We start from the raw sequence: 12,520 nt of genomic DNA, 5'->3' as shown, positions 1-12,520 counted from the left end.
CTCATGAGTCACCGATGTCATGAGGTCAGACAGATGCAGCCAGCTCAGATGGGTGCTGGGTCATGACCAGGTCGCCACCGTAACCCTTAAGGTCCACCGTCTTTCCTCACTTCCTGCTGAGCTCAGTCAGCCGGTCTTAGTCTAAGTGTAATCCCCCTCTACCACCACACAAGACTCTTAAAGAGGAGCAGAAAATACCTGGATTAAGATTGAGTCACCGATGAAAATGGTGACAATGAAAGATTAAGCAGCGCTGACCTAGACAGCAGCTATGTAACACTGACAGAAGAAGAGGGAGGAGTTTAGGCTCAGTGATTCAGCTGTTGGCTTTGTACTTCATGGGTCTTGAACCATTTCAACCAAACCCCTGTGACACACTTATATTCTTTTATGTTGCACCTCAGAAATTAACCATAGGGAGAAATCGGATTTAAATGATTTATTAATTAAGAAATGTCGTTACAAATGTGATCATTTTTCATCCTAACATTCTTTCAAGAGAATCTATGCCAATGCCTGACACTTTAAAACACGAGGAAAACAAAAGAAGAGCTTCAGTAAACTGCATCTCTACGTACATCAATTAGTTAAATCACAATAACAAACATTTGGTTAGCAGAAGCATCGTTTGTGCGTGTGCGCAAGTGTTTGTGTGTGTGTGTGTGTACAGAAAATGTTTTGAACTAAAAACTGGCACTGGTTAGATTCATTGAACTGTCTGCTACTACTTTTATTCACTGGTAAATCAGCCGTGTATAAAAAATATAAAAAAGGCCATTTAATCCATAAAGCAAACCAGCTTTACTTTGAAATGACAAAAAGCCGTGACGGGTCGTTCCTGCTCTCACACTCATGAGCGTAAGGCGTCAAAAACCACCAACCTTAAAATAGGAGCGACAGCTTCACAACTGAAATATTCTGAATTAACTTAAACCTTCCAAAGTCGATCGTCGGCACGGCAGACTGCAACCTTCATGTGAACCGAGAGCTGCTAGTTTCTCTGAAAACCCTCCATAAAAACAAAACTGTCTGAGAAAACAAAAAAAGCTCTAAATGTGTATTAAATGTTGGCATTTGACAAAAAAAGGAAAGAAATGTATATACAGCACAGAAAACAGTGTATGCAATATGCAAAGGCTTCATGTTGCTTTGGGCAACCAACCCCTCCCACCCCCCCTCCCCCGCCAATTATAAGTCGATCTTCACTGAAGACCCCTCAGCTCAACGTCCCCCCCCCCCCCCCGCCCACACACGGAACACCACGAAACACGATTACGTCACTAAGCCTGTTAGTTTGGGAAAAAGTGAAGCACTGTGAAACTCCCCAACCCTCGTTCATCCCTCCTCATCAACGTCTTCATCGCCACCCCCGTCCACTCCTTCAGTCAGAGGAAGGGGACAGGGTGTTGGTGCAGTCGTTCCACTCGTCCGTCTCGGGGTTGTACACTTCCAGCGTGTTGAGGAAGTCGTTCCCGTCGAAGCCTCCCACCGCGTAGATGACGTCGCCCAGCATGGCCACGCCCGCGTTGCTGCGCGAGGACGTCATGCTGCCCAGCATCCTCCACTCGTTGCGGCTGGGGTCGTACACCTCCACGCCGCGGAGCGCGTGGGAGCCGTCAAAGCCGCCAACTACAAACAGTTTGCCTGGAGAGAGCGAGACACGCGAGAGTCAAGCACGGACACGTCTGATTGGCCCAAACTATCCTTCACAAAAACAATGTGCCCATGTGACATACAGAAGGTTTCCTGAATAATTTGCATTCTGTCAAAGCCGGAGTTGCAGCATTCCCAACATGTTTACCTGCGTATACAGCGACGCCGGCCCCTCTACGAGCCACGTTCATGGGGGCGATCAGGGTCCAGGTGTTGTTCTCAGGGTTGTAGCGTTCCACAGTGTTCAGGCAGTTCCATGACTCTGCGCCTCCGATCACATACATGAAGCCGTCCAGCTCACACACTGCTGCCTGGTGCCTCCCTGATGACACACACACACGGTTAACACATACGGTATATCCTCGAATTACGTAGTATCAGGACACAAAAAGAATCAGAATCGTTCATGGGAGCATGTGGGGACGTACTGATGTTAAGGGGGGCACAGTTGGACCAGGTCTTGGTCACTGGGTCAAAAGCATCACAGTTCTTCAGGCCCTTCTGCCCACAGGGGTCCGACCCTCCCACAACATACAGTTTGTTGTTCAAGGAGCAGACGCCTGAAAACAAGCAAACCAATTAGAACCTTGTTATCTGCATCCGTTATAAAGTCGAGCTCTACATTCAACTCAAAGTCTTCATTGTTTCATGCCGGGCTGACCGACCTGCGTTGCAGCGATTGGTCCTGAGCTCTGGCACTTGAGCCCAGTCATCAGTGTGTGGGTCGTACTTCTCCCCGCCGCTCAGCTCGTCCGAGTGGCCGTTTGAGCCGCCGATCACGTAGAGCTGACCCTGTGAGGGTGGGCGGGGATTACAAACCATTAGTGAAGCTGGACACATCCACAAACTGCTGCGCCAATGAACCTGACGAAGACGAAGATTTACCATAAGCACAGCCATCTGGAAGCGAGCCCGAGGAGTTCTCATGGGAGCGATGAAGGTCCAGCGATCCTCTTTGGGGTTGTAACACTCCACAGTCCTCAGACACTCCTCTCTGTTGTAGCCTCCTGCTGCGATGAGTCTCCCGTTCAGAGCGGCGGTGCCCAGGCCGGAGCGAGCGTACTGCATGGGTGACAGCGGGTGCTCCTCCAGCTCCTCGGGCTGCGCCTCGAAGCTGAGGCTCTTCGTCAGGCAGGGGGTGGCAGAGGGAGACGTCTGAGGGCTGCTGCGGCCGTGCAGGAAGATCACGCACAGCACGCCGTCCAGCACAGCCAGACACAGGTAGGTGTTGTCTGCAAGAGGAGCAGGTTAGTGAGGCCGTCTGTTGCTATGTCAACCGCTTGGAAAGAAAGACTAGTTACTCCAGTTCTACCGAAAATGTTCGCCTTCACGCCTTTGATTCAGCTGTGTGACACTTACTGGTGGTCTTCTCAGAGGCGATGTACTTCCACTCTCTCCTGGCCGTCTGTCTGGGGACGTTTGCCGCTTGATTGGAGGGCGACAGGCTTCCTGAGGAGCTGCAGCTCATCTGTCTCTGGGTGCTCTCCCGTGGGGGCTTCTTCTGCAAGAGCACAATGCAGCTGCAGGAGCCGAGCTAACCAAACCCCGCAGGCCCACCTGTGGCCGTCGCCAGCTCATCATAACCCCACATACCTTTCGTCAGGCTGGCGTACAGATGCCTCAGCTAATGAACCTACACACAACTAATTAAGAGCTGACGCCTCCTGGAGCTAACAACACAGCACCGCACAGTGCCAGACCAAGTCCACCACACCTACAAGCACATACGCCCAACACACCCCACCCAAATGGAGGAGAAAAGCCCAGAGCCACTGGAGCGTTTTAGTGTTTACTTATCCAGATTCTGTGTGGCTAGAGGCTCGACAGAAGGCAGAGCAGGCCTGAGCAGCTTCACAGCTCATTTCTCTCTACTCTGCCAAATTTTGTTTTTTACACCGTGGCCCGATCGCAGTACTAAATGAGCCATATCTACGTCTAGCGAGGCGCAGGCTGTGGAATATTTTTATGCATGGCTAGGCACAAGCTGTAAAACAAAGCTACACACTGCCAGGCAAAAAAAAAGGCTCACACAAAGAGGCCAGGGCTCAGTACCTGCACAAACTGGAGGTGGTCCTCCTCGCCACCAAACACCTCACTGTGCCCCTCAATCACCAGCCCTCCATCCACCAGCTTATGGTCAGGTGAGTAGTACAGCGTTTGCACCTGAAAGACACAGAGCAACAACACACCCATGTGGCTGTCTCCATGGTAACACACTGAAGAACCCCAGCATATGTGGGGGGAGGAAAGAGGAGGGGGGGGAAGAGGGATGAAGGCCCGGATCTTCAGTCGCTTGTCTCGAAGGCTTTTCAATGAAAATGAAAAAAAAAAAAAAAAAAAAAAAAAAAAAGAAGACACACACACACTGCTGCTACTGCACAGTGGTTAATAGTTCAGCTCGAGGAAATATCTGCTGTGTGTGTGTGTGTGTGTGTGTGGGGGTGTGTGACTGTGGCTCTCCCCTCAGCTGGCATCTAAAACAGGGAGACGAGCTGGTGAAGAATGCGCCGCAGCATCTGGAAAGATCTTCAGCGTGAGGAATAAATAAGAAAGAGGAGGAAGGGGGGAGGGTTGCCGGGGGCGACCCTCTTTGACCTCTGCTACTTTGAAAGCAGGTCTGTGGCAGAGGAAGAGGTCAGTGTGACGCCAGAGCTACAGGAACTTGCATCCAGAGGAACCAGTGGAACCGTATCCAAAAGGGAGATGAGTGAGTGTGTGAGTGTTGATCAGTCAAACAAAATGTGAGATATGTCTTTAGAAGTTGATTTAGTGTTAATTCAAATTCAAAGTCCGAATCAATGCTATGTGTGATGAGGTTTCCTGCCTGATGGGTTGATTACTTGCATGTGTGCTGGTATGAAGTGAAGGGGAACCTGATCAGACCAATGCGTCGCCAAAAGGCTCCTGTGTGTGTGTGATGCGTTCTGGGTAAACAGAGAAATGGGATGCGTCTGTATAAGCGACATGGACAGATGGGAGCACACTGTTGTGTGGCTGCATAGAGAGGCTGCTGCATAGAGAGGCAGTAGTGCTCCTCTCCTCCCTCCCTCTCTCTCTCTCTCTGTGTCTCCCTCTCTCTCTCTCTCCCTTTTCTCTGACTCATTACCCCGGTGGCTCAGTCGTGGCTCCTCAGTCTGGTCCCCTGCTGCTGCTAATAAACCTAGAGGAGAGATAAATCAACGGGGAGGAGGACCTGTTAGTACCGGTGCAACAAACACAAGCCCTCTCAAGATAGTAAAGTGGTACTGTGATTCAGACCTTTAAGAACCCGTTTGTGTTTCACACAGGAGGAACACCCTTAATACTGGCATGTGCTGTATCTCAACTCAAAAAGAGAACAGTGGAAACACAAAGCAAGATCCGACGGCAGCTCTTTTCTGCTCACCTCTAAATCTGTCGTACGGTTCAGGGGTACAGAGTGTCTTACTGCAAAAACCTCAACAAATCAGAGGGGTGGGGGAGGGGGGAGGAGGGGGAGAGAGAACAATCCTGACATGGTGGCATGCTGCGTCTATTTTTAGGCCCCTTAGCGACTTCTTAATGTCAAAAACAGGAGACAGCAGGAGAGAAACAGGAGGCGAGGCTGGAATAGAGATCAAGCCCCCCCCAGAGAGTTCAGATTCCGCAACCGAGTACTGACCTCCTCCATCAGGCGTTCCAGTTGGTCTCCGTTCTCCCAGAGGCTCCGCTGCACCCAGTTGAGCACCTTGGCGTAGAGCTTGCCGTTGCTGGGCAGGGTCAGGTTGTCTTCTAGCATTACTTCTAACTGCGAACACAAAGGCGGCATGAAACGGCGTTAAGGCTGGAATAAAGCCCGTATCGGGTTATCAAGTCAAGTTCAGTCAGGCACTAACGAATGTGCGCCGGCTGCCTGGAAGGTTGCGTCTCCGCATCACCAGATGCAACACGGACATAAAAACAAGTGTATTCATTTACACCGGGTGACATTTCAGTCTCTCTTGATGACATGTGTCTTTAAGCTGCTTAGCCTGGATACATTTTCCTTCAGCTATAGGAGGATCTATAAGGAGGCACACCTGTATAAACTTAGCTGATCTCACGTCCAGGCAGGCTAAGAATACCTGAGCTTATCTGTACGTTATTCAACCAGGGTCCTCAAGCAAGCATGTCTACGTTCACTGCACGTGCAATGATTTATTTCCTAGGTTCACCTTGAGGCGGGGAAGTTTGAGGAAGTCCTCCTGTTCGGACACTTCCAGTAGATGGTCCTGGATGTAGGCGTCCACTTTGGCCAAAACCCTGCCGTCTCCCATGGAGCTGGCAAAGTTCCGAAAGGAGATGGCATTCTGGGAGCCCATCTTAGACAGCAGGTAGTCCCCACAAATCTGGACAGAGAGCAGGAGACAGAGGACGTGACCTTCAAGTCCAGCAGATGGGTCGAGCTAAATTGGGACGCGACCTGACAACAGCCCGACCAGAGAGAGAAACACACGTACCTGCTTGACTCTTTCCATCTTGAACCTTTTAGCCGCAGAGTAAACTTCCTTAACCAGTTCCTTATCTGCCTTCAGTCTGGTTTACACACAGAAGACAGAGACGATCAGCTGTTAAATATTGTGACGGGTCTGACATGCTAGACAAGAGTTTCGGTTACTAGATGACGTGATGTGGCTGTGTTGCTTTTCAGGGGTGGATTGTTAAAACATGCATGTGAGGTGAGACCAAAAGGGGCAAAGGCCAAAAGCTGAAAGGTCAAGAGGTGGTGGGAGTTGTGCTACTGACTGTGCAGTGTAGGCGTAGTTGAGCAAGATCTCCACGGCTTCGGGGTCCAAGTCCTCAAAGGTGACATGCGAGACTCCGTGAGGCTCGATGTCGCTGTTGAAGATCTCAAACAGGTAGGGGCTGCAGCAGGCCAGCACGGCGCGGTGAGCCATCAGCTCGTGCCCGCACACCTGGAGGAGCGGAGGAACAAAAACCAACGTTACACAACCTGTCTCAGAGGGGAAGGACACCGCCCGGCACAGCGTGTATTAATAGAGCCTTTGAGAAATGAGTCAAAAAATGACGCTGGATCGCGGGGAGAAAGCTCCGCGGTAGAGAATGTCCTGGAAGCTTTTCTAGAGTGGGAACAGCTACTCACACTTTGGAGCAATGGAAACATAACAGGAAACAGGAAAGTAAATACTCAACTCTGTGCCTAGTTTCTTACTTTGGTATGACTCACATGGGTTCCTGAACACAACATCATCAACCGCTTGTAAGTGAGGATTAAAGCTCCACCAGTGTGTGTGTGTGTGTGTGTGTGTGTGTGTGTGTGTGTGTGTGTGTGTGTGTCCGTACCTGCAGTCTAACGTCGCAGAACTGTCCGCTCTTTCTCAAAGCGTTCATTTTGGCCACGGTGGAATCCAGGAAACTCTCATCTTCAAAGATCAAATAGCCGTTTGGAATCATGTTTGATTTAATTTTATGGTTAGCCTGAAAAGTAAAAAATGAAATAAAATGAATAAACCTGCGTCATATCAGGCGACGACAACACACACACACACACAGTCTGTCCAGCAGGCTCTCCACTGTGCGGCGTGTGTGAACATCGTGTTGCATTCATTCATGACATGATCACAGAGAGGATTAGGATTAAGTGCCTGTAATGTTGCATTGTGCATGATTATGTGTCCGGTGCATTAGTTATGGTCTTACCTAATAAAGAATGACGCAAATCCGGGGGAGCAGTACTGCTGTGAGTAGAACAGAGACCACGAGGGGGGGAAAAACTCCAGTCTTCTTCACCCGAGGATGGAGAAGCCGTTAGAAGCAATGCCAGCAGACGACTGGAGCAGGAGGGAGGAGGGGAGCAGCCGCACAGACAAACTATCAGGCTTCAAGCGACTGTAATCAAGTCCTTGGGAACCCGTTGGCTATAGAGTTGTACTTATTCTGTGTTGGTCATACATTATAACCTAGAAGGAAAACAGAGGGAATATTAGTTTCTCATATTTCTGACAAGCGGAAACAGGAACAAAACGGCTCGATTTGAAGTCGGGTGCCAGTTGTTCTTGGCACCCGCGTCGCACTAGCTGGAGTCAGGTCCATGTGGTTAATCGAGGCAGCGTTGCTCATGGAACGGCAGCTGGGAATCCCCCCCTCCCTCCCCCTCCTCTCTGACAGAATCTCTTAGTCATCTTATACCCGTGTCGTAGATCCCACAATGTCGCCGTCAAATAAAGTCTAAACAGCATTTCTGTCCTGCTATGATCTGAACCTGCAGGCCGAGCGTCGATCACCAATACCTAAGCCCATGAGTTTCAGTCTCCTCCCTCACTACACACTCCATTCAGTCATTTAAATTTCCACACCTGCTGCCAAAAGCAAAACTGTTTAATCCATCTCATGTCTTCTGCTCCGTGTCCATCCTCTCTGAAGCAAAGTCACGCTCTCACTCTTATGGCGAGCCCCCTTTGCCTGGCTCCGCCCCCTCTGCCCGCCCCCGCCCCATGGGAGCGCTTTCATTCAAGTTCCCCCCCTATAAGGGAAATGCGGGAGGCGACAATTTGTGCTGTCCCCTCCTGCAGTTCCCCAGCCAGTCAGCGGATAGATCAGAGACACAGCCCGTCTTTAGAGACATCATGTAGTTACACCGTGAACTTTGGTTGGCTGTGAGGAAATGCCTCACATCCATCAGGGCACTCGCTGTACCCTCAGCTCATAAACCCCTCCCACCGAAGTATTTTTTGCCCTCAGTTGCAAAAGAGTAGGAATTTAGGAGCACAAACAAAGCTCCGTTTGCCAAATTAAGACCCACGTCTACACAACACACACGAGATGCCCGCAGCAGATACACAGGATTAGGCTAATTGAATAGCAAATTGTCACCACCAAGTATCTATACTGCTAGGAACTGAGAGATAACCACACTGAAGCTGTTTTACTGCTTGAGTCCACGTGGGGAAGGAGAACAAGACAGGCCAGGGCAGCTGTCACACTGTGTGAAATAGTATACACGCCATGTGTGAGGGGCGTGTCTGCCCGCCTTATATGTGTAAGAACATTTGTCTATGTGTGTGTGTGTGAGAGAGAGATTCTAACTCATTAGAAACAGGCTGTGATGTACTCAACTACTGCTATTGTAATATCCGTGTCACTCTGGATGCTATAAGTGGCTTAGAGAGGAAACCAGCATGAGTCATGTGTGCTTGTAAATGATGAGGCCTGAAGTCATGTAACAGGCGACAGCGGCGCTCTCTAAAAGCAAACATTTCAATCAAAGCGGCCCCATCAGGCAGGCAGAGGCCTGATGTGGAACCACTTCAGGTCCAGTTTCTGTGTGTGCACAAGTCATGAGCAGTGTGCAGAGAACAATCTGCTGCCCTGAGGAGTTACAGAGACAATGGACACGATGGCCGGACTAACACAGGGGCAGACAAACACATTCTTGCAAACCCAAGGTCTCCTGTGAAAGGCACTTTTGTGCTGTGTTTATCTGCTTCTGGGACATCTCGTCTGCAGCTGAAACAACACTCAATGTTATGCATTCAGTGTTTTTATGATAATTTGCTGCACTGAAAAAAGGAAACAGAAATTGAAACTGGTCAGATGAATTTTTAAATATCAAAGCCAATGATGACCTTTACAGTTTCTGTTACGACACGTTGACAGCCAGCAGCCTTTGCAGCATCGCGCCTGTAATCTCTTTACAGAAGTGATAATCGATTTTGAATCGAGAATCGGCTCGTGACCTCGACAATCTTATCAAATCATTCAAAAAAAAAAAAAAAAGCGGCCCAGCATTATAGCACAGTGTGGTGGAAGAGGGTAAAAGAAAAGGACAAAGTGTACTAGGAGAATGATAGACGCATCCATTCTAAGGGGGAGGTGGAATAAAAGGAACTATGAAAAATTCATCGCACTGCACTGGAAGAGAACGTAGCATTACATGACTAACGCCGACAGTTGAGCCGCGTTTAGATCTGGGTGGGGCCCACAGCGGGACAGATGCTGTGTGGAGTGTGTTAAGTAAAACGTCCCGTGAGTATAAGCGTAGGGCTACTGTATAGGGCTTGGCTTCAAGCGTGCAATATACTTAGCACAAAGACTATTGGAACCAGGCCAGGGAGGTCTTTACTGGCTCATGCATAACCCAAACCGCACACGTTAGACTACAGTGCAGGGTTCTCCTCAGCTTTTCTTAGGTCCTAGGTGCCGCGCCCCCTTCCTCACAGGACTGCTGCATGGAGGGGGTGCGCAGCAGTGCGGGGTTGAGGTCTGTGCACGGCGGATAACCACAAAATTGACTTAGTGCCGCGTCTTTCCCAGGTGATATTCGTACGAGGGCCTCTACGCCGTCTGATTTCAAGCTTTAACCGAGCAGCGCTTCTAACAGTCCTGAGCACCGTCTGAAAACAAACCAAGCATGCAGGAAATAATTGAGGGCGTTAAAACGGGAGAGTAAACCCTGTATAGTGGCTCTCTTATTGCACTGCATGGCATTTACGGTGTGGGCTGGCATCAGACGCAGTAACTCAAGCCGTGTGCCGTTAGAGGGAGAACTGACCCAATTCTCTGCTGTTATGCAACGTCTGGCAAAACATTCTTTATAATGGCTCTAAATCTCCAACCAACCCAACCCCTCCACGTGGTCCAGTTCAGCACTCAAGCTTCCTTGTTGTTCTTTCTCAACCTACCCGACAGTAACTTAATGTCCTACCAGATAACACACCCCCTCCCTCCCCCACCCCTCCAAATCTAGATCATTCTTTCTGGAGCCCAGGCTGCAGCCTCGTGGTTGTGATGAAATAACAATCGTTTGTAAAGCGATAAATTCGCCTCACGCCATCGGCAGTTACTCAGCAAATTACAAGAGAAGAAGCTAGACAAAAAAAGCCAAAGAAAACTTGTGTCACGCACATCACACAGGCTTCGTTATCAGTGCTGCTGTGCTTCTGCCCTTTTGCAAGCCTCAGGACAAAAAAAGCTCCACAGATTGAGCTGAGAATGTTCAACACAACAATGGGACAAAAGGATAAAAGAGAGGACGAGAACGTTCACAACTTTGTCACAGAGGACAGGAGCCAAAGCATTTCTCTCCCCAAATTTCCATTTGATTAGTCACGCACAAAGCGGCAGGTTGGACACTGAGAGCTTGTTGTGGAACCCCCTAGTGGTAAGGAAAGGGACTGCCAGGTCAACTCAGATATTTCACACCATTTAGCTTGTAGGAAATGAGATCGCTGGGATGTGAGATGTTGAAAAGAATGGGATCGATCATCAACTGTGTGTGTCCAAAAATACAATATAGTAAAATAAAAATCATCCCCCGATCGGAGTTGCGACAAACGAGACTGTAAATTCTCGGATGAGATGCGGACTCCAGGGGATTGTAACACCGTGAAACATACTGCGACATCAGCAATCACCCTTAAATAAATAAATAATTGATGGGGAATCAAGGGCAGGATTCGCAACGGCAATAAGGGCGTTCTCTATAGGATACAGCGTGTGACATGTTACTATAGGGTGATACTGTACTGTTCGAAAACTCAAAAGATTCAAAATCGATCGGCATATACATTTAAATCAAAGATGGTCACGGCCCATACATCTGACCCAGAGTGGCGTCAGAACACGGCCGGTATGTAACCACGGCCGAGGAGCCCACCCCACCGACAATCGTCTTACGATTGGACACCAGGCGGCTTGCAATGTGCCTATTCGCCGTAAACCCACGTCTCTCATTCATCTCCTCGCCTACCCATCTCCGGGTGGAAAGAGAGAGAAAAAAAATCCGAAGGCATGATGCGTGGCGACGTGCCAGTAAATTCGCCTCGTACGCGCCATACATACATCCCGCCACGAAAACTAGGTCAGGAAGCAGAAACAAACCCGAGGAATGTGATAAACGCGACTGTTCCGCGGGTAGCAACACAAATACATGGGCTATAAAACCAAACCAAGCTCTCCCGGCGGAGAGAAGCTGAGCGGTAGGGGGGAAGATGAAGAGAGGGCTCGGGGTAGAAGCATGGAGGCTAACGCGTGTTAGCCTGCTGCTAACCGCACAGCCAGATGCTTCGGTGTGACAGGTTGTCTTCGCCGTGATGGGGGATGAATCGAAGCCGGCGTCTCTATATTTAGTCGTTTCGCCCGTTTTGTAAGCTACGGCTTTAAAGAAAGCGGCAGTGAGGCGTTTGGGATCTTTATGGGCAAAATGTCCTTGTCATTGACGCCTAGCTGCCGCTTTTATGCGGAAAGCGGCGGTTTGGCTGTGTGACATTGTGCCCGCACCGCTAACGCTACCGGGCAGCGCCAAATGAATACATCCAGAGTGAAGGAATTTAAGCGACATTAGCCTCCGCCACCACCAATGTCATATTTAATGGTTTCGCGAGCTAACAAAGACATTACCAAGAAACACGATTCCCGCTTCAAAACTTAAAAAAAGATGAAAATTCATTCTTACCTGAGGCTTTTGACAGCGGGCGATATTAGACATATTTAATGTGAATTCACAGTTGGTTGATTCGGATTAAGAACACAAACGCGGCTGTTGGCACGGCTCTTGGAGCTAGCAGCAGCTTGTCGACTCTTCAGTACCGGAGACACCGTGCAGCCTGTGATAAGCTCTGACTCGTTCTGACTGACTGGACGCACCGGCGCAGCAGCAGGACCGGGAAGCGCGCGTCCGACAAAAGCTGCGGGAACCGCCACGCCGCCTTTGACGTCAGCAGGAGTGGCATTTGACTCCGCCCACTTCCACTCCCATAATGATGAAATACAGTAAAACCACGTAAATGCGACTTATTCAGCTGTTTAGCCGAGTTTAGAATGACCTGAAAGTCATATTTTTTCCCTTTTAAGATTACAATGTGTCACCCCTTTCTTATTCCGTAAAGCACCTAGATCCACACTATGAGAG

The 12,520-nt window shown here is 49.4% G+C and overlaps 1 protein-coding gene across 2 annotated transcripts; it reads right to left on the bottom strand.

Moving 5' to 3' along the window:
• Positions 1 to 424: 424 nt before the first annotated feature.
• Positions 425 to 12,275, bottom strand: ivns1abpa (influenza virus NS1A binding protein a). Of its 2 annotated transcripts, none has more exons than XM_076151343.1 (14): positions 12,065 to 12,275; positions 7,312 to 7,571; positions 6,955 to 7,089; positions 6,397 to 6,566; positions 6,111 to 6,186; positions 5,826 to 5,999; positions 5,294 to 5,419; positions 3,706 to 3,816; positions 3,013 to 3,154; positions 2,539 to 2,885; positions 2,319 to 2,445; positions 2,082 to 2,213; positions 1,802 to 1,975; positions 425 to 1,644 (listed from the first exon to the last, which is right to left on the bottom strand). In XM_076151343.1, exons 3-14 carry the CDS (start codon positions 7,063 to 7,065, stop codon positions 1,382 to 1,384), a joined length of 1,953 nt encoding a protein of 650 aa, XP_076007458.1. In that variant the 5' UTR covers positions 7,066 to 7,089; positions 7,312 to 7,571; positions 12,065 to 12,275; the 3' UTR covers positions 425 to 1,381. The 2 variants fall into 2 exon arrangements, with proteins under 2 accessions (XP_076007458.1, XP_076007459.1); XM_076151344.1 differs by lacking the exon at positions 12,065 to 12,275 and adding an exon at positions 7,968 to 8,064.
• Positions 12,276 to 12,520: the final 245 nt, after the last annotated feature.

Source organism: Genypterus blacodes, unplaced genomic scaffold (assembly GCF_046128005.1).
Source record: "Genypterus blacodes isolate CSIRO-AG114 ecotype Tasmania unplaced genomic scaffold, CSIRO-AGI_Gbla_v1 ptg000054l_1, whole genome shotgun sequence".
Classification (NCBI taxonomy): Eukaryota; Metazoa; Chordata; class Actinopteri; order Ophidiiformes; family Ophidiidae; genus Genypterus; species Genypterus blacodes.
This window is presented reverse-complemented; position numbering and strand designations above follow the sequence as displayed.